This window comes from Chaetodon trifascialis, chromosome 3, assembly GCF_039877785.1.
Source record: "Chaetodon trifascialis isolate fChaTrf1 chromosome 3, fChaTrf1.hap1, whole genome shotgun sequence".
NCBI classification, from domain to species: Eukaryota; Metazoa; Chordata; class Actinopteri; order Chaetodontiformes; family Chaetodontidae; genus Chaetodon; species Chaetodon trifascialis.
In genome coordinates, this window is record NC_092058.1 from 7,085,941 (window position 1) to 7,106,744 (window position 20,804).

A 20,804-nucleotide genomic window follows, 5' to 3' on the forward strand; every position below is an offset into this window, starting at 1 on the left:
GGCACACAGATATCAGATGTTCATGCAAAATAATGAAATTTAGACTAAAAAGAAAGTAAAAGTCAATTATATTGAGAGGTTAGCAGAGGGAAGATCTGAGACAGGGCAGAATTACCAAGGTAAAAGAGAAGAGGCCACTAAAAGCAGTGAAGATGTTAGTGTTGGTGCTCAGTGTAGTAGCACACAGTCGAAGAAGCTGTACTACCTGCATCAGCGGCAAGAGAAGAGGAGCCAAAAGGAAGAAGATGGTTAGAGATTAAATGAATAAATAAAAAAACTCAATAAAAGAAAATTCAAATCAATACGTGACACAATTCCAAAATAGTCTCCATCAATCAACAAAAGGATCATTATCATTCGCTCGACATCAGGTGGATCTATGGATTCAGCATGTATTTAACGACCCAGTGTCTTGGCCTTGTTAACCAGTAAACACATTTAGGAAATAAAATAAATCTAGATGCCAAGTTTTATCATCTATTGATCAAAGATGAAAATTAAAACATGCTGTACAATGCATGCATTGCATTGCATTTTGTGAAATAGGCTCGGACGCTTAGAGTTAGATGAAGAGATTGATGCCTCTCTCATATTTCCGCTCTGAATACGAAGCTACAGCTTAGCTTATCTTATCATTAAGACAGGCTCGCTCCATCCTCGCTTGTGAACGACTGAGCCTTTCCAGGATGCCCCTTTCACATCCAATCATGACACTATCACCTGTCACCGATCAGCCTGTGGAATGTTCCAAACAGGTATTTTTGGAGCAAATTGGTAAATGTCATTTGGCTAAGTAAGTACCAAAGTTGCCTACTAATACAATCCTTCACCTTGGACCAAAGTTGAATGAATTGTGTGTATTCAGTACTTACTGCCATCTTGAGCCAGGCCTGCTCCAGGTCTCAGCAGCAGCACCACTTTGTTTCCTCCAGCCTGGATCAGTTCAATAGCCCGTGTGTGGGAAATGCCGCGTGCCGCCTCCCCGTTAATCTCCACTATCTCATCTCCTACCTGTCAGCAAAACAGAAAATGCAATTATTGAACAGAAACACACCTTTCGAAGCTTAGCGCACGCCGCTGTGCATGCATACACGCTTTCACTCAAACATACAGAAGCGGTATGTTTACACACAAACACGCATAATTAAAGAATCTGAATTTCATACCACACACACGCGGGCGCCTTGTAATACCCTGGAGGTACCATCTATTATTGGAGATGACAAAATAACTCAGGATAAAGCATGTAAACATGTCAGTTTGTTGGGATCTAATCAGTGTTGACATTCCTCTCCACCCTTGGATAGGCAAAGTCATGCCCAGAGACCACAATCTGGCAAGCCGAAGACTGATTTCTGCTGGGAGCTTCAATTCTGTTCCCTCCCTGCACCACCTTCCCTCTCTTCCTGATCATAATAATAATAATGTGATAATTTAATCCCCTTGGGGAAAGCCTAATTTTGCTGAACCTCCTCTGTGGACAGAAAAAGCACAGGGTCAGTTACAGTGTGACCTTCCTGGAAATGGTCAGTGTCATAATTAAGGACACTAAAGACAGGTTGATGCTCGTTGACATGCATGGGTGGATAGACACTCAAGGATGTACAGTAGGTGAGAAACAAATCTGATAAAAATCAATAAATAGTAAACAAGAACAAAATCTAATCAAGTCTGAGGCTGAAAGAGACTTAAAGACCATCCTCCAACCCTTTATGTTTTGCTGTGTGGAGACTGAGTTTCGATTACTTTGCTAAATGAAAACAAAAAAACTGCAAACACATCATAGCTGAAAGCATCTGTAGTGCAACGGTGTAACTGACAGTTATTGAAACACAATTCATTAGTTTAATCTCTGGTGCATTCAGCATGTGGTAACAGAAATGATATTTTTTCTGATTTACCTCTCCCCTTCATAAACTAGTAAATGTTCAATATCAGATTTCAGCAGTGTAATGGTTTATAATGGCACGCCAAACTGTATCTTACACTACTGAGCGCAGCTAAATGAGCTTCCCAGGGCTGCGCTGACTTTTATTTAATCAAGCATCAGATATTTCTTGTTAGCTGAAGGCCCTGTGGATGGCGACGTCTGCCTTCGTGTGAGCTGTTGACCCACCCGACCATCATGTGAGTCGTCGGGGTCACACGAGTCATGGTGTGAATGTGAGTTATTGACCCAGCCGGCCAACATGCGAATCGTTCCTGTGACCGACCTGTGACCTGCGACTCCCAAGGCGTGAAGGATCCTTCAAGAGGATAAATACCTGGGACCCCCCACCAGTCAGTTTGAACTGAGGAATCCTCTTGAATAGAAGGTGAAATGTCTTCTAGAACTCAAGCGATTCCAGTTTCCGTCTAAGGCACTTAGACGTACCATGACCTGAATGAATGAGGATCTTCACAGACTCAACATTACTGGCTAATTCTCATGCAATTTGGTGTGGATATTATCCAGGCAGAATGAATCTTAATGGCTCCGGTGACCTCTCACCTTTCTTGCAATTCCACCGCAATTTCAGTTTTTAGAAATCCCACTGGCTTTCCTTTCGCTCAACTGCGCAAGCAAGATGTGTCACAATCTGATATATCAATTTCAGTGACATTCACATTCATTAACCCTTTGGGATAATGACCTTAGATTTTAATGACCCCGCGACCTTTCTTTTAACGCCACCCCGAAGGCAAACTTATTCCAAGAATAGCAAAATTAGCATTATGTTGCTCTCTCCGTCCAACCCCGAGTATTGAGATAAAAGGAGCCCTCACATGGATTCTTCCGTCCAGCTGAGCAGGTCCATCCTCAGCCAGTCTCAGGATGTACAGGCCCATGTTGTACTCTGTTCCCCCTCGCAGACTAAATCCAAAACCTCTGGGACCCCTCTCTAACTCCACTGTGAGACACCCCTACACAGCGCATAAGATAACACTGTCAGTAACACACTCACAGAGAGACACATCAAGACAATACATATACAGTATATTATATGTATTCAAAAGTAATATTTGATAAAAACTGGAGTTTATATGTGCATTATGTAAAAACTTGAGCCTTGAGCAGTATGAGATAGTTGCTAACATACAGTGGAAGCAATAAGAGGATTATTCTTACCTGGTTGGGTCCCGTCACACACAGCGTTCCCTGCTCGCTAAGTGGAAGAGTTTTGTGGTCGGACCAGTTGACTCCCTCCCTCTTCTCCTCCACATCCAGGTTATAACTAAAACAAACAACAGATGTATTCCTTCAGTAATACATGCTCTAAACAGCAGGCTGCAGGCCATAAACCCAGAAAGCCATTATGGAAAAATGTAATGCTGGATATTAAATGAGAGAGAGAGAGATGCTTTTTCACACTTGGATATTTTAATTTGAACGCTGCACTGTATTGCATATGCACTACACACTCTACACTTTTATGTCTGACACACACACGCTTGCACACACACACTTTATATCATATTTCTATTAGTTTTTTGTTTCAGGAGAATTTGTCAGGGCAGGTAGCAACATCATTGTATTAATAGCACCATAACTGTGCTATAATGTGATTTAATTTTCAATTTTAGAGTTTCTTGTTGCATTTCCGATCTGCTTCAGTGTGCGCTTTCCTCAGGCCAGAAGTGGGGGTGGCAGCAGCCAGTCAGAGCGCCAACAGTGAAGGAGGAGTTGGCCATTACAATTTGGAGAGAAAAAAGCATAAAAAAGCCAGCACAGTAATTTCCCAGTATTGCCATATGTAACAAGTTTAATATGTATATTTTGGTGACTTGTACTTTTAAGGTATTTGTGACGATGGTTTCGTTCTGAAACCTCGATTAACTTCTATTGGGCACAGATCCCAGGACAGCTATGCACTGTGTTGGTGCAGTCAGAGTTTAGTTGGAGCTACGATCTACCAGTATGCACAAGATGTTTGGACAGTTTCAAAGGCCCTTGTCCCCTGGTGGCTGAAAGCTTTGGTTTTGTTTTCATGCTTTTCTTTTGTGTGAGAGCAGATCCTTACCGTTCATCCTGCAGCGCTGACCTTTGGCCCACGGCTCTGTGCTGCAGAGCTGGACTCTGTTTAGCTGAACTGGCTCCAGATGGAGGGCCCTTGTATTCTAAAAGACATTCAGTCATTACAGCCATGACTGTTAAAATGCCCGTACAGTGTACAGAATCCTTCTACAACGTGCTTCATGCACACTAACAATTCTAAGCATTGTAATCCGACTCTTACTAAATGAGGGAGCTTTACAGTGATACAAAGATGTCATTTCATTTACTTTCAATTGAGAACTAAATTCTTAATACTGATATTCAAATTCATCACAAGGCCAACATACTACTATAGCAAATGCAGACGTGGGCACACAGAGACACTCACCGTCCTCAGGAACCACAGTCAATGTGACAACACTGCCGGCATCCTTGATAAGCTGAACAATGTCATTGTGAGAGAGCTCGATGATAGAGCGCCCATTGACCGCTGAGATACGATCTCCGACGTGCAGGAGGCCGCAGCGGTCGGTGGGACTGCCCTCGATGATTCTGCCAATTTTGTGTGGAATAACTGCAACAGCAGATGTGAAAAGGAATGAGACATTGAGACTCAGATGGAGAGAAGACTGTGAAAACCTTGAAATATCCAGAACACCAACATAATTATTTCTCGCCATGACACCAGAATACAGGGATCAGTCATTCTCTTATTGTCTTTGATGTGCATACCCTGCTGCATTTTCTTAACGATTTCATGAAATTTAAATTAATATGGACTCATCTGTTTTGCACCAAACATGCAGTCCGATATGGACTGGAGAAAAAATACCAAAAAACAAAGAAACAAAGAACAAAACTCCAACCTCCATACGGCGGTTTACTCTTGGAGGTGAGGATGACAAAGCCGAAGCCTTCAGTGTCTTTACGGTGGAGTGTGATGTCAAAAGACTCGTGGTCCAGAGCGCTGGGCATCGGGAGGCGAGGTAGCTTGGGAGAACCGTTCACCAGCACTGGGGCCATTTCCTGAGCCTCTTCCTCTGTCGCTTCTGAAACGAAAGGACACAGATGTTGTGAAAGAGGATTTTTCGCAGGAAAGCCCAATGAGACACTGGGTGTTTCATGATCTTAACACTCACTGTCATTATATCAAGAGACAGCTGAACACGTTTATCAATACAATGGTCTCACAAACATCTAAATTGCGTCAGGCGCTGTTCTGATTATTACCTCTGTAGATGACCTTCCTGCGTACGGTCAACATAACTTGACCGTTACGGGCGGCGTTGGTCATCAGATCCAGCACCTGCTTGTGCGAACGACCTTTCACCATCACACCATCGATGCCAATCAGCTCATCTCCCGCTCTCAGACGACCATCCTTCTCTGCGGCTCCGTTGGGCACAATGGCGCCGATGTACACCTGGGGAAAGACATTCTGAGAGAGGGTTAGCATAATGGAGAAGTGGCCTTTGAAGAAATAGAAAGTCTTATAAAACTTTATTATTTTGGAGTTTCACATCAACCGCCTTTTTATAGAGCAGTGTTTACATAATAGAGACTAAAATACTTGCTTGTTATATATACTTACTGGCTGTTGAGGACCTTCTCCTCCCAGGACGCGGAAGCCAAAGCCCGTTTCAATGTCTCTCTTTAGAAAAACATCAATGTCTTTGGTGTGAGGCTCTGCGGATGAGTAATACTCTATCAGTATTGAGCGGGAGGTCACGGTTTCAAGTTGAGAAGGACACAAGGTTAAAAAGCAAACTTCTGAGAGGAAGCGAAGGTGTGTGGGCGTAGACTTACGTCTGCTCTCCAGCAGGGCTTTGGACTTCAGGTACATCTCGGTGGCGTCTCGTTTGGGGGAGTCGCCGGAGCGCAGGGTGCTCGTGTTGGAGTGGTAGGGCAGGGCCTGGGGGGCTGAGTCTGCACCGTCCAAAGTCTCTGTACTGGCTGTCATTTCCAGCCTCTGAGAAGAAATACATGTACCATCAACACCACCTACTGCTTTGAGTGTTGTTATTTGCAATATAACTACAATCCCAATCTTAGACTTTCATTAAATCACATATGCTTCGGTATTCAGCTAAGAAGGACATATTTTATTGATAGTCTGGCCAACTCATTATCCCAGACAAGCAGCCGAGCAGCTAATGGTGATAGATTACCTAAAGCAATAAAGGTCACTTCAGCGGCTCCCTTTTTTTTTTTTTTTAACATAGGCTGTTTTTACTTTAGATTCCTCCAATTACTTTGAAGCCCTAGCAGTGGGATTTGAATGTAATAAAACATCCACGGGAAAACCAAAGATTTACCCCTGGTTGTGACAGACCTATTCAGGCAGAAAGGGCAACTTCCTTATCTAAAACTGTTGTATTAATAATACCAGCATATCTGAAGAGGCTCATCCATGCTTCATTACCGTTGCAATCCCCTGACAACAGCCCTAAGAATATGAACACTGAAAGGAAGTAATTAAGACCATTTTTCAGAGCAAACAAAAGGAGGCGCCCAGAAACATAATCAATATTCAAATTTATTGCTATCATTTAATTCGATGCAACAGAGGCTTACTGGTTAAGCTGAAGGACAAAAAGCTTTGAAATTAAATTGCGGGATAAGTTCCCACAGGGAAACAATAGTGAGGGAAGAGGAAAAGATATGTTTTTACTCACAGGCTTTAGACTCTTCACAGGGGATGTTTGACCTATGGAGAGACATATAAAGACAACAGGAATGTGGTAAGAAATGCTATGATATGAACTGGAACAACAATGATCACTGAACCAGCGTCCACCAGATGGCACTGCCTCTCTGACTGTGAAACAGCAGCAGTGAGCATAAAAATAAACCAGTGAGCTGCTCTAAACTCAAGAGGTGTACTCACTAAAGAATGCTCCATTAGGGAATATACATCCATGTGCGATTAAAGATACATAGGGGATATAAAGGTAGTACATGTGCTGGAGTGCTGACTACATGGAAGCCGACTGCAGGGGCTGAGGAAGCGGGTGAGGGCATTAGAGATTCATGCATATAATTCAATGACCGATAATTCTCTTCCCTCTCTCTGTTCGCTTTACAGCACACCCACACGTTCCATCTCAAGTGCTCAGATTGTTCCCTACAGATCATCTCTTACAGCCCCCTCCTCCCCTCCTCTGAACTCCCTGCATAAACTGGATTAACAAACACTCCTTTGGAGCCCGCAGCCATGTGGGGCCGGACTAACACTTGGCTTGATGAGGGGTTAATGGAGCCTGATGTAAAAGGGGAGACACAGCGGCATTTTTCTGCTTCACTGCCGAATTCCCAATCCGACATTGGAGGCATCAAAGGCACGAAAGAAGTGTGCCATCCACACACCTGAAGCACAGCACTGTTTTCCCTCCATGTTTTCTGACATTACACAGACCGGAGATCTATCCTAACCATAAGCATAACCACTACTTGCCGAACACTAACCCCTACCCTAACCTTAACCCCAGTCTTCAACCCAAAATTTAATGATTTACATTGTGGGGACTTGTGTTTTGTACCCATAAGGAAAGTGAGTCCCCACAATGTAAGCAATACTTGATTACACACATATACACACAAACACTCACAAAGTGTTGCGTTTCCATAACATCTGGGGACATTACATAGACTTACATTTATTTCCTGGAGAATTAACCTAACCATAACCATAACCACTGCATACTTAACCCTAACCATAAACCAAGTGTTTACTGTAAAATGTAATGATTTATGTCGTGGGGACTTATATTTTGTACCCATAAGGAAGAAGAGTCCCCATAATGTGACTGTATAAACAGATCTGTGTCCCCAAAATGTGAGTAATACACACACGTCTTTCCATAATTTTTGGGGGCAATAGATAGACTTACATTCATTTCCTGGAAACTTGCCATAACTAAACTAACCTTAACCTCAATGTAACCTTACCCTAACATTAACCAAAGTCTTCACCATAAAATATAACAATTTACATTAAGGGGACCAGCTTTTTGTCCCCATAAGGAAGGCGAGTCCCCACAAATGTGACTGTGACTGTGCAGACACACAACGTACAACGTAAGCAACACATGTCTGCACTTACACAAACATGCATTTCCATCAATTCTGGGGACAATGGGGACAGTACATAGACATAAAGAATACAGAGACTTACACTAATTTCTTGGAGACTTACTGCAACAATAACCACTACTTCCCTAATCCTAACCCGCCCTCATCCAAACTTAACCCAAGTCTTTACCCTAAATTGAATGATTTACATTATGCTACACAAGGATGGAGAGTCCCCACAATGTGGCTGTGTAAACTAATTTATGCCCCCCCCCCACACACAGGGATCCTCTTCCAAGCCATAGGCCATTGTCTAATGAGGGTTAAAGCTGGCATTAGCTCCTCAGTTGGGCAGTCTGGGTGAAGCTGAGCCCAGTTCAGCTTTGACTGTGGGGTCATGCAGTGCATCAGTGGAGTAGCACATGGTGATGGTGGTGCAGCAGCAAGGGTGAGTAATGTGGGTGTTTGGGAGAGAAGAGGGGAGGGTTTGGGAGCAGCTATGGGGAGGAGGCCCCTGGGGACCTTCCCTCTATAGACATTTAGCCAAGCCTCTTTAAGGGGCCATGGATGTAGAGGCATGCAGAAATCGCCTGCACTCTGCTGATGATCAAAGCCAATCCGGGGTTCATCGACTTACGCAGCGAAACCCTGGGGCGGCTGGAGATGATGTAGGAGACATTTGAAGGGTGCATACCCTCCTCTCTCTCTCCCTTGGAATCAAGCACATCCCCACACTTATGTAATTCCTGCTCTAAGACTTGTAACAGACTGCATTACGCCTGAACGGGAGTCATCATAAACAGAAGCGGGTTGAGCAGAGACACACGGGAGGAATGTTTCAGAAATGCTCGAGATGCACAGTTTCTAAATAAGCAACATGTGACGCCGAGAAATAAGACTTGAGTCTGTATGCAACAGCTACTGAAGTGCAGGTAGCTAAAAAAGGCAGCGGTCTCTATTGTGGTGACCTTATACAGACCACAAACACAGTGGCATCACCCAGGCTTCTACACAAAAACAGTGTGTGGTCAGTTGATGCCCCCCAAGCAACCACAACATCACCTCACCTCCTGTCAGTATCAGCACGCTGACCTCACCTCCCATGGGCACTGTTGAAATTGTATTGACAGCAATAGCAAATTACGTCACACAGGAGACGGCATTAAAGCATGAGAATAAAGGATAGAATAACACGGACACACAGCCATTCAGACGGCCAGATGAATAGATACACAGACAGACTGACAGGTGGTGAGATAGCCAGATAGTCAGCCGGACAAATACAGAGACGAGTTGTTCTTTCAGTCTCTCACCTCCTCGCAGCACGAGCACGTTGACCTCGCTGCCCACTGGTAAGTCTTTGAGGATGTCCACCACTTGGGCGTGGCTCAGCGTTTGGACGTTTTGCCGGTTGATCTCCTTGATGACATCACCTTTCTGCAGGCCACGGCACCACTGGGCATCCAGGATCATCTTCACCTTCTGGCCCAGCGGGCAGTCAGCAATGGCAAACCCGAATCCTCCGGGCCCCTTGACCAGCGGCACGCTCACCAGCTCTGGCTGCAGCATTGTGGTGGCCACCTCTCCCCGCTCGCCCTGCCTCCCGTTGGGCATGGCCGCCACGACGGGCCGACCGCTGGCGTCCGTAGTGACATAATGGAGCTCCTGAGAGGAGCCGTGGAGGACGTCGCCTTTCACGAGCAGCGGCTGTCCGTTGATGAGGGGCACGGCCGTCACCACCTCGCCACCGTGCAGGGCCTGCTGGGGCTGGGTGGCCGGCGGGGGAGGAGGAGGTGGAAGAGGGTCGTCGCTGTCTAGATCCACATCTGGAGGAAGTGGGTAGCCACGGCAGAGGACCATGTCCACATACTGGTTGATGGGAATAGACTGGAACATCTGCACCACCTCTGGATGGGTTTTCCCCAGCACAGACATCCCGTTGATCTCAACAATCACATCACCTGAAACAGAGAGAGATCAGAGAGTGACGGGGAGTTTCACTTCTGGAATCTAGACATCACTTCTGTACATTTCTTTGGAAAGCACTCGTTCCTTTGTAAAAAGGGATCTTTCCTCTAAAATGTCCCTTTCCTCCTCACCGCTCTCATTTTCATTTTGGCAGCTGCACATCTTCCTTTTGCTTTATCTTCAGTCTACCATTCATTCTTACTTTACCCCTGTCCCACCTTCACTCGCTCCATTGTTGAACAGACCCGAACAGCACTCTCTGATACAACTACTTGGAAGGGAGACGAGTGCAGATTTCTGTCACATTGTACCCATCACACACTCACACACGCACAGAGCTCACAGCTGTTGGTTTATGTAGACAGCCGCAAGGCAACAGCACAATCAGAAAGTAAAAAACAAAGACGCTGAATGGCCTCGCACCCACCATAATCAGACTGTCTGCTTTAAAACGATGCCCTTGACAGAGCTAGAGTTGTTGTTATTGCCTTGTTGAACTCGAAGGACAGTGTTAGGTTAAGTGAACACTACGGAGGTAAAAGTAATACCTCCAGGTGCTTTGTTGTAGCACACTTGGTAGAAGTGGGCTGCAAAATAATTTTCTGTAATATTGCAGAAATTAGCGGTTATAAACTCATAGATCTTCCAGCCAGCTGAAGGAGATTTTACTGCTTGTCTGAGCAGGAATAACCTCTCTGCCTGAAACAGTGTGTGCACATCTGCAGAGGTTTTTGCTCACCGGACGCCATCTTGTTGTCGTGGGCGGCGGGGCCGTCACTGAGCACGTTTTTCACCTGCAGAAACTCATCTGTGCGGTCACCTCCGATGATGGTGAATCCGAATCCCTGGGAGCTCTTCTTCAGCGCTGTGTGGTACATCTCACCCTTCAGCTGGCTGGGGTCTGCAGTGAAACCAGACACAGCTCCCTTACCTGCAAAAGAAAGTGTGCATGTGAGCATACGCGTGTGAAAAGCTGGTGGAGAGGGAAGCGTAGGGAGAAAGCCTGAGCGAATGACAAGCTTTATGAAACACAAGTGCAAATCTCCAAACAGAGCTCGGCATCAAACGCAGCAGCGCTGATTAATAAACTCATATCCCTCTTGAAAGACAGCAAAATCCATCCATGTCTGCATTGAACCTCAATTATACGCATTATGTGCTGAGGATCAACATAGTAATTAGTCATTTCTAATTAACAGGCATGATGTACATGCCTAAAACTAGATAAAGCCATCAACAGAGACCTTTTTATGCAACCCTTCTGACAAAGGAGCACAAACAGACAGATGAGATGATATAAAATGTTAGCTTTGGATGCTAATTTGCTTGTTAACTGTAATGTGCTTCCTCCTTTTACAAAACTATAGAGCAGAACACTGATAGAACACCTCTGACAGCGTCCAATTTAGCACAACGTCCTCTCTTATCCCCTCCATACTGCAGCCAGTGACTCGGAAAAAAAATGGGTTTGTCAGTGTCGACTTTTTATAACTTGAGTAAGGAACAACTTAAGGTCAGTGGCAACATCAATATGGACCTGCAGCTTGGCTGTGGCATACGCAATACACTAGATAACCAACTGTCAGGGTCACACTGCATTAAACTGAGCAGCTCGCCTATCTGGCATTACTGTGGTATCAGCACTTTAGATCATGGACACACCATTTTTTCCTTGCTGCCTGATGGTCTCTGGCCTGAGCTGCACTATAGCTTCAGCTCAAAAACAGTAAAACTGAAGCCAGCCGGTGACAAATGGCGCACATTTCAGCTCCTGGGCTGTATATTGAGAGACTGTGATGCGGCCGTCTGTCTCTGGGAAGCCAGAAGTGTCACTGTACGTTTAGAAAATGACCTGCCATTATTTTACCGGTTTCTTTTAATTTAAAAGTGAACAGCAGCCAAAGGAAAAATAAGCAGAAAACAACCTTACTCACTGCTCCTGGTATGTATTAATTATCGTATCTGTGAGAATAAAAGATGCGAGGAGATACTGCTGCTGTTCACAACATATATTCATTTATTAATGAAGGGAACAAACATTTCAATTAATAAATAGAGTGAAAAATAATTGCCTCTGTGCAGTAGCTTTAGTGTGCGGTGCACTGAAGCCACCATGCCCTTAGCTCCTCGATATCCCTGAACTTCCTTTTCTCTCTCTCTTTTACTGTGTCACATAAACGAACCACCTCAAGCACAGACAGAGAAAAGCAGGCAGGCGAGAACGGGAACAGGTGAGCGTCATGTAGCGCCCTCCGGTAACGCTGTTTATTTAGAGCCAGCATGAATCTCCCACAGAACCTGTAATGGAGAAGGTAGTAAAGTGTTTCGGCAGCCTGTGGAAGTGCTGGTGCACCAAATACTAACATGAAGAAGTGCTGGCACTGTGTACAGGTGAGTACCGGCACACATCCAGCACTGATAAAACATTAAATTAGCATGTGTTTGTCATTGATTCTTTTCAGCCACCACTGTCTCACTAATGAGTGTTCATGCCACCAGTACATGAATGTGGGCTTGACTCAAAATAGTGTCTGTGTGCATGGTAACAAAGTCAGTGCAACAGTACAGCTTACTCGTGTGTTTTTACTGGTTTCTGGACAGCAACTGAGGCCTATGCCCCACAGGAATAAGTGATATTAGGCTTGGGCTACACAGACAATACTTAATGGCTTTTGCTGACAGTAAGAAAATTATAGAAAAGCAGCAACCTTATTCTTTAAGGTAACTAAAAGCAAGAGTTGCAGCTCCCTTTGCTTAAATTTACACTTGCCGCTTTTATGAGACTTTTGAGATCCGCTGCTAAAATTGGATTTTAGAAGACTGCATCAACATATGTGTGTGCCTCGCCTGAAAACAACTGCTCTAAAGCTGGAATCGACCTCTTTATCTCTCTCTGATGCACACGGTGATTGGACAGTGACTTCCAGTATTTCCATATCTACTCCTCAAAATCACAACAGCAGCTTTCTAGCCAGACTGGAAAGCAACAACTGCACATTTTCCCTCTCATTTCTTTCAGTTATAAAAACTATAACTTTGGGAGCTGCGTGCGAGGAATTTAAATGCGGGCACTCTCGAACTATCAAACAGTTCAGCAGTCAGAAACATCTAGTGCAGACATGAACGGGTGTGAGTGAGTGTAACTTATCACAGTCAGTGTGGACTCCAGATGTCCACACTGTCGCATGGATCAAGCAAAGCTCATTTACATAATCACATTCAAATTGCTTGATAAACTCAACATGGAATGTTTTTCCTTCTTCCACTGACTGAGTGCTGAAATAACCATTTCACTGCACGTTTGTGTGTGAAGAAACAGACAGATGTAATGGAGTGAGAGTGAAACGGAGGAAGGAAATGAGTGCGAGACTGTACTCGTGTGGGAGAGTCCAAGGAAGGTCTCTGTGCCAATGTTTGTGGGTAGGGTTTGAAAGCCAGAGGCAGACAAATCCGTCAGATCCACCGCATCAGAAAGCCACGGTTCTTGATTTCTCATGTGTGACTCAACTGTGTTGTAAATCTCAATGACATTATACAACATAATTGGGAAGACATCTTTTATTACATCAATGCAGCTGCTGTTTCCAAGAAGAGCAGAATTTAAAAACATCTCTCATTGCAAAGCCAAGTGTTGACAAAAGGGGAAAGTCCTAAGCATACAATGTACTCTATGTACCTATCAGAGCAAAGCAGACTTTGAACACGTGTCGGCACATTTAAGGCTGGAATGTTGGCCAACATGCAAAAACCGCAGTGTTGTCTCTTTTGCAGGTTTAGCTGCAGCAACACCTCTTATAATTTGTACATTTAAATGGATAATATTCAATAGATCACCATGGAATAAAAATGACAAAAATGGGCATTTTGGAATAAAAATACTATGATGTCAAGTAAACCTGTGGAAATACAAATGAGGAAAATGCCATTTGATAAAAATGAGCAAGATTTAATGAATACTGAATTATTACAGCATGCACGTATTACTATACTATACTTCCTGCATATGGGTATCTGCACACACCCCATTCAGATGGCGTATTTATGCTCTAATAGTAGTCATTTCTGTGATATAAAACTCCCCAGGAATCTCATATCTTGGAAAACTGTAAAAAACTGAATTCTAGCCTGAGGTGTAACCATCGTTTGATGATTCTTTGATTTCATCATAGCAACCGCCTGACAGCTCACTAGGTTGTGTAATCTGTAATCAGGGGCGAGATGGCGGTTTCCTCTGTCCCCACACACCTGAGCAGAGAAACGTCTGATTATGCTTGGCCTCTCTGACGTGCTGTTCCAGCAGCTGTTGCCATATGCACCGCTAAAAGCCGGCCTCCTCCCCTGCATTCCCTCTCTCACTCCCCGAAACACTGCAAGCGCTACGAGCCTGCCTATCTCCACCGCTGCAGCACTGCAATATATTAAACATCCATTGTAATGCAAACATGCTTAATTCATTATGTTTACTGCAGGAGAAAAATGGCTTGTCAACCTAAAGAACAGACCATTACTGCAGCGCTGACAAAAACCTGTATTATATGAGCAAACTAGGGGGAAAAAAAGCTCATTTTGACAATCTATTATTGTTTGAGGCTACTTGAAGGTTGACACGTTCAGCTGACCTTGCATGAAACGACAACCGCTCTCTACTCCGTGAAAACAATATTTATCACATCACAGTGACTGAGGGGAAAGGGTTGCCCTCTGTACAGAGCATAAGCCAAAGTAATTAAACTACAATTATATTTTAGACAATTAGTCGATGCTCATGTCCAGACTGATTTACCGTGAGTACAGAAATAGAACGAGTTCAGAGAAAACCTTACACAACGTGAATGAAGCCAGAATTCTCCTCCTGTTGCTCCTGAATATCATAAATAATAGAAGTACAAGATCAGCTAATGAGAGCACAAAAAGGCAGGAACGAGCACACAAAGAGATTCTTCGTCTTAGATGACTTCAGTCTGACCGGAATTTCTTGTGGTGCTTTTACAAACAGCGACTGTTCAGTAACAAAGCTGGTGGAAGTAATTATAGCGATACATGTGATAGCATGTCTTAGAAACCCGAGGGACACTCGAGAAAAGGTGCAACATCTCATGATGTTTTTAAAGGTCACTGTGTTAGAGCAGCAACGTGGCAGCTGCAAGTTTCCATGTGTGCAAAACCTAATTACACGTGTCCGACTCGTTCGCAGTTGGGACGTGTTGGAACGCTCCAAACGGGATTCTGGTTCTGCAGTGCTGTTGTTACCTTGGGACGGTGCCGCGGCGGCTTGCTGGATCGCAGCCGTCTCCTGGCTCAGCTTCTTCTTTGCCTCCAGGACTGGGTTCTCAAACTGGGTTTTCTGGTTGATGTGGCTGGAACATAAAGAGGCTTGGATTTAAGAGAAGAGACTTCTGACTCTATGTAAGCACACACACACACACACACACACACACACACACACACACACACACACACACACACACACACACACACACACGTCTGACTTATTGAGCTTACTGCACCATTTTTCTGCAATTAATTATGCATGCACTTCCCTATAAAGGAACCATGATTTTCTAATAGAGGGATGCTATAGTGGCGCCATTATAAATAAATTCATAAACACAGCATGCATACATACAGTAAAGGCGGGCTTGCCTCCCCTTATGTGGGGAAACTACTACGGCTTTTAGCAATTTAATATTGTAGGAAATGAACCTCCCGACTGCCAGCAACATCCTGTTCCTCTAGAACAAGGTAAACAGCCTGTTGTCCCCCTGGCATAAAACCACGGCCATTGTTTCATAGTGAGCTCATTTCAAGCTAAAACACTGGCAGCTACAAGCCCCATCTATATGCCATTGACTCTCCTTGTCCAAACAGCACGAGTCTCTCTCTCATGTCACTTCTACCTAGGAGGGATCCTTCTGCAGTCTGAGCAATAAAACAACGCCAGCGTTCCCATTTTCTTTTCATCACAACAGATTGCTACATCGCCTTGCAGCCCCCACTCTCCCCCCCTCCATGCATCCTTGCTGAAAATCTCCCCACTTCTCTCTACTGCTGTTACAACGGCCGTGTTTCACTGATTTCCTGCTGGGGTGGCGAGCACAAAAACACATTTTGCACGGACAAATATACAAACAATATGTGGAGACATATATACAGACTGGCATTCTACTGGATGCACATGCTTATTACATAGACACTGCGAAAACGCTGCGAGAGAACAATCAGCGCTGTGTTCACATACAGGTCACTGCAAAGCTACCCGCAGTTTCATTTCGCCACCCACTGATAAACAATAGGAAAATCCTGATCAGAATCCTCAACTGTTCTCCTTACCCGAGATGAACAAAATGAGCCGTGCACAACATCCATTTGTTTATTTTTAGACAGTATTGATTCATGCCGGTTCACTGCTAATGTACACTAAGCAGTGTAATATGCACTTGTGCTCTGATCCCTCTGGTGAAATGCGCCTGTGTTACATGCATCTGCGAGGAACAAGTGTGATACAACAGTTTGCACTGATGTTGGCAGCTGGAGGGCTCGGAAACTGCATACATCAACAAATCGATAACTTACTCAACATAGTATGTGCCGTACTGCGGATCGTCAATTTCCTCCCAGCCGTAAGGTAACTCTGCAAAAGGAAAACAGCGTGTCATTGTGTTGTGGAAGGATGCAAATCGGGAGCGCACATAAAGATAACGGAATGGAGGAAAGAAGCAGATGAGCGGGCGCAGTATTTAGTAGACAATCATCTGGGAGTTGTAACTCATTCAGCATGGTGGTGAGGTACAGCAGTAGTTACCAGTGTATTTTTTCCCCCTGACTGGGATGTTTAGCATAAGAGAGTAGCCATGAAAATAGGCTACAATAAATTCAGTGAACATTTCTGTGGTTTCAACAAGCAGGCCGGCTGGAATGGCTGATGTACGTCATGCCCTGATGAACATATCAGGCAGAGGGAGAGAATAAAAGTGAGAGAGAGAGAAAAGAGCTCTTCACGGAAGACAGAGCTTTGGAGTTGCTTTTCAGAAGCAGCACACCAACTAGCTTTCTGTCCGCCTGTAAAAATCCATTAAAACCCAGCTGGAAGGGTCCCACTCTTTCAGCCGTGGCCGCTCTCTGTCTCTGCTTGCACTTAAGCCCACATTAGCATCCTGGGGATACAAAGGCACGTCTGGAATTCCTTAAAGTATACCCGAGCTCTAGATTTCTGAAAAATTAGGCCACGTGACTGTGATGCCCCAGGTTACTCTTAGGTGACGTGTCATTTCAAAGTTACACGGTCACATTTTACCCCGGTTGGTTGTTCAATTAAATGTGCGAAATCATGTGCAGTGATGGATCATGTAATGTACAGTGGAGGTATGGCCTTATGTAAATGCTGGTGCAGTAATTAATGGAATGACTGCATGCTTGAGTAGACCAGCTGAGCAGTGCAGTACCTCCGTCCTCACACTTCTCAGGGGGCTTCGCCTTCTTTGCCAAGCGGGGGTCCAGCCACGTGGTCGTCTTGGTATTGTGGCTGCGGAGCACAAAGGGCAGCCAGTAAATATCAACAATAATGACCTGTGCCAGCAGAGAAAGCGCTGCTGAGGCACAAGTAGCCAGCAAACAGAAAAACGACAACCTTATTCTGCTGTGTGATCCGCCCTCGCGCACCAGGGTTACTGCATTCATCAACAAACATCTAATCCACTGGTTTACGCTCAGCTGTCACTTTACCGCGTTCATGGTTAGGTGGCTTTTCAGAGGGGAGAAAAAAAACCCTCTGAATGTGAAACACGACAAACTCGTTTACCCTCAAATGTGTTAAACAAGTGGGGTGTGTAATCAGGAGGAAAATCACAATGGTCTTCTGATATCTTCAGAGACAAGTGGCTCGGAGCCAAATATGAATAATGACACACTGGCTTGCACTCACATACACACGCATGCACGTATGCACGTACACAAAAATGCCTCTGAGAGAGGTTTGTTTACTCGATTGTTCTAAAATCAAAGTATCGATTGGTTTAGCGAGAGAGCTCCTCTAGTCTTTATGTTAAGTAAACAACTGTGGGAGTCACTGGGTAATAAATCTGAGCATTTCTGCCATCCTGGAGCCCTGAGCTTTATTTAAAGGGCTAGCTCTGTTTTTTTTGAAGCGGGGTTGTATGATGTACTTATCCATGGGCAGTGTATTAGCTACAGTAGACGGCGGTTGGCACGCCTTAGCTTGGAGGAGCAGACAGGAGTGCCGGTACAGAAGCTAAGCAATGCACTGCTGTGGACAAAGGCAGCAGCAAAACATGTTTAGCCTCCTTAGACCCACCTGAGAAAATCAATGATCTGATGGGAACCGAAGCGCTCTTCAAAGCCACTCGACCGCTTTGAAAAAAGCAATAATCTTACCTGGCAGATCATGGGAGTCTACTGCTGCCTCCATTGGTTAGTTAGTGAGTGTTACGCTGTTTGGTTCAGATCCAAACTAACATAAAACACCAGAGTTAGACAATAACACAGACTGACCAAGCGAGGCAGCGGGAGACCAGCAACGAGGGAAAATTGTTGTTTTTGTCAGAGGAGTCTGGTTGCTTTTAGGAGAATGATATAAAAGCTTCAGTTCCCTGTTGGAAAGGGACGTCTGACGGAAGATAAAGCAGTGAAAATCTTTTAAATATAACGCACACTTAAAATGATATTAACTACTGCAGGTAATACACTGCCTGTGGATAAGTATAAGCACAACCCAGAACTATCCCTCAAATGTGGAGCCTCAGATCATTTAAACTCCCGTCTCCCTGTCTGTCATCATGGAGGTTTCAGTATTTGTGTATCTTCTGCAGTTCACTCTTTCCTTCCCTTCTAATTGAACACAGTGTTTCTGAAGTGCCATTTTTTAAATCATTCCGTGATGAGAAGTGATGCAAATTGTGGGTCACAAACCCATCATTACACACCCGGGATCGAGCCTAAGCCCACTGTTGGGCTGATTAGACGCTGACAGAAACATTTATCTGTGTTTCATTATGCATAAAGACGACAGGAGTAAATACAATGCTGTGTGACATCAAATATACACACAACACTTTCATTTTTAACATCGCATCTTGCAACACACCTCACTGCAGTTGTAAGACGGCATAATTAACAACAAGCAACAGCACTCAAGTCGACAGTTGCCCCAAATTTCAACTGTCATCATTCAGCATATAGACTGCACTGCACCTAATCTCACTCTTACAGCTTCTGTTATTCTATATTTTTCTTCAAAAGCCCACTGGTTCCTATTGACACTCTAAATCTTAAAGGCTCGAACAAATAAGGTTTAATCTATGCACGAAAAAGCTAAATAATTTCCTACAATAGCTTTACTCAAACAGGAGGCCTTCGCATTTGTCAGGGACTATTTTCAGCTGCTGATTACATTTGCACTAACATGTATTATTTAGTATATTTAGGACCGACATGTTCAAGGTAATGGCTGAACTTTCCCCCCAGTGCAGTGTTGTGGCTCATGGATGTGTTTTTAATAGCTTTTCGAAGCAGGCTACCAGGGTTTGACCACACCAACACACTCAAATACAACCGTCCTGTATTAGATCCTACCTTCAGGAAGACCATAAAGTTCAGTTTTAGTTGAACTGGATTTAAAGAGGTGTTGATTCAACTTTACGATCGTTTTAGAGGACGCAGTTTGTGCTGCTGTTGAGTTGTACTAACAGGTCCTTCTATCATTTTGTCCACCCCATTTACATCCTTGAGGGCAGGCTAAATAACAGAAATAAATGTATAATGCAATATAGTTCAACAGCATACACAGTTGAATGAACACATCTCAAAAACAGTTGAGGTAAAACTGATCATGATAACTTGATGAATGTAGAATTTAGTGCAGGACTGTTGTGTTTGAGTGCGTTTAGCTAGATGTCCCTAATAAACTGGCAACTGAGTGTAAGTCAGTCCCTGTCCTTCTCTTTCATCACAATGTCATTTTTTCATTTGTTGAAACTGCACAGACTTAATATACATGGAAATTCATGGGACATTATTTTGATATGCTGTCTGACATTTCAGGCAATGACAGCATGTGAGAGCTAAATGTGCTTTAGAAATTCTGATTCACTAAAACGTTTGCAAAAATGCAAAATCTATATAGTGCATGGAGTTAATGATTCCAACTGCGTGTTTTAAAATTGTTAAAAAACCCAAAGTTTATGGTAACATATCATAGAGATAAACCTCATACTGGAGGAGGATGGAACCACAGTTCAGTTGATGCTCATCAATTAGCCCGACTAATTGGCTGACTGATTGTTTCAGCGCTAAATGGTCACATGACCTGTGGGCTGTGTCCTTCACTTACTCTATGAAATAGACCATGCCGGTCTCAGTGTAAGCCATCTCCCAGTTCAGGGGCAGAGGCTCCAGGCTGTCATCGCGGGGGAGAGAGCTCCATGTGCGGAAGTCCATGGTGCTGCTGGATTGGGTGTAGCTGGGCACCGCTTTCCTCCAGTCTGCTCCCTCTTTGTGGTCTGCAGAGTGAGAGAGCGAATGGTTAAAGGGGAAAAACTGGGGGAGAAAACAGAGCAGAGGGGAAGGTTAGCCTGCAGGAACACCTCTGCCTTCGTTCTCCTGCCTGCTGCAGGCGAGTGGAGGGAGAGCCAATGTCACTCACAGGATTTGCATGAGAGTGATTGTGTGCATGTGTTTGCCAAAGGGCTGTTTTGCATTTGCATGTGCACACAGTGTTAATGCTTATACCAATGTGTATGTGTATATGTGTACATTCCCTTTGGCTTGCAACGAC

General features: G+C 44.3%; 1 protein-coding gene across 2 annotated transcripts in view; it reads right to left on the reverse strand.

Moving 5' to 3' along the window:
• The window catches only part of LOC139328679 (membrane-associated guanylate kinase, WW and PDZ domain-containing protein 3), a 122,280-nt gene that overhangs the window by 1,866 nt on the left and 99,610 nt on the right, over positions 1-20,804 (reverse strand). The window contains exons 5-21 of one of the 2 annotated variants that reach the window (XM_070958599.1): positions 20,361-20,529; positions 17,458-17,537; positions 16,589-16,646; positions 15,266-15,372; positions 10,755-10,946; positions 9,361-10,008; positions 6,652-6,683; positions 5,783-5,945; positions 5,568-5,662; positions 5,207-5,414; positions 4,843-5,025; positions 4,365-4,550; positions 4,002-4,098; positions 3,110-3,215; positions 2,767-2,904; positions 873-1,011; positions 116-205 (exon numbers count right to left, since the gene is read on the reverse strand). In XM_070958599.1, the coding sequence (XP_070814700.1) occupies positions 156-205; positions 873-1,011; positions 2,767-2,904; positions 3,110-3,215; positions 4,002-4,098; positions 4,365-4,550; positions 4,843-5,025; positions 5,207-5,414; positions 5,568-5,662; positions 5,783-5,945; positions 6,652-6,683; positions 9,361-10,008; positions 10,755-10,946; positions 15,266-15,372; positions 16,589-16,646; positions 17,458-17,537; positions 20,361-20,529 (2,651 nt within the window). In that variant the 3' untranslated portion in view covers positions 116-155. The remainder of the gene's footprint in view (positions 1-115; positions 206-872; positions 1,012-2,766; positions 2,905-3,109; positions 3,216-4,001; positions 4,099-4,364; positions 4,551-4,842; positions 5,026-5,206; positions 5,415-5,567; positions 5,663-5,782; positions 5,946-6,651; positions 6,684-9,360; positions 10,009-10,754; positions 10,947-15,265; positions 15,373-16,588; positions 16,647-17,457; positions 17,538-20,360; positions 20,530-20,804) is intronic. The other variant, XM_070958598.1, reaches the window with a different exon arrangement.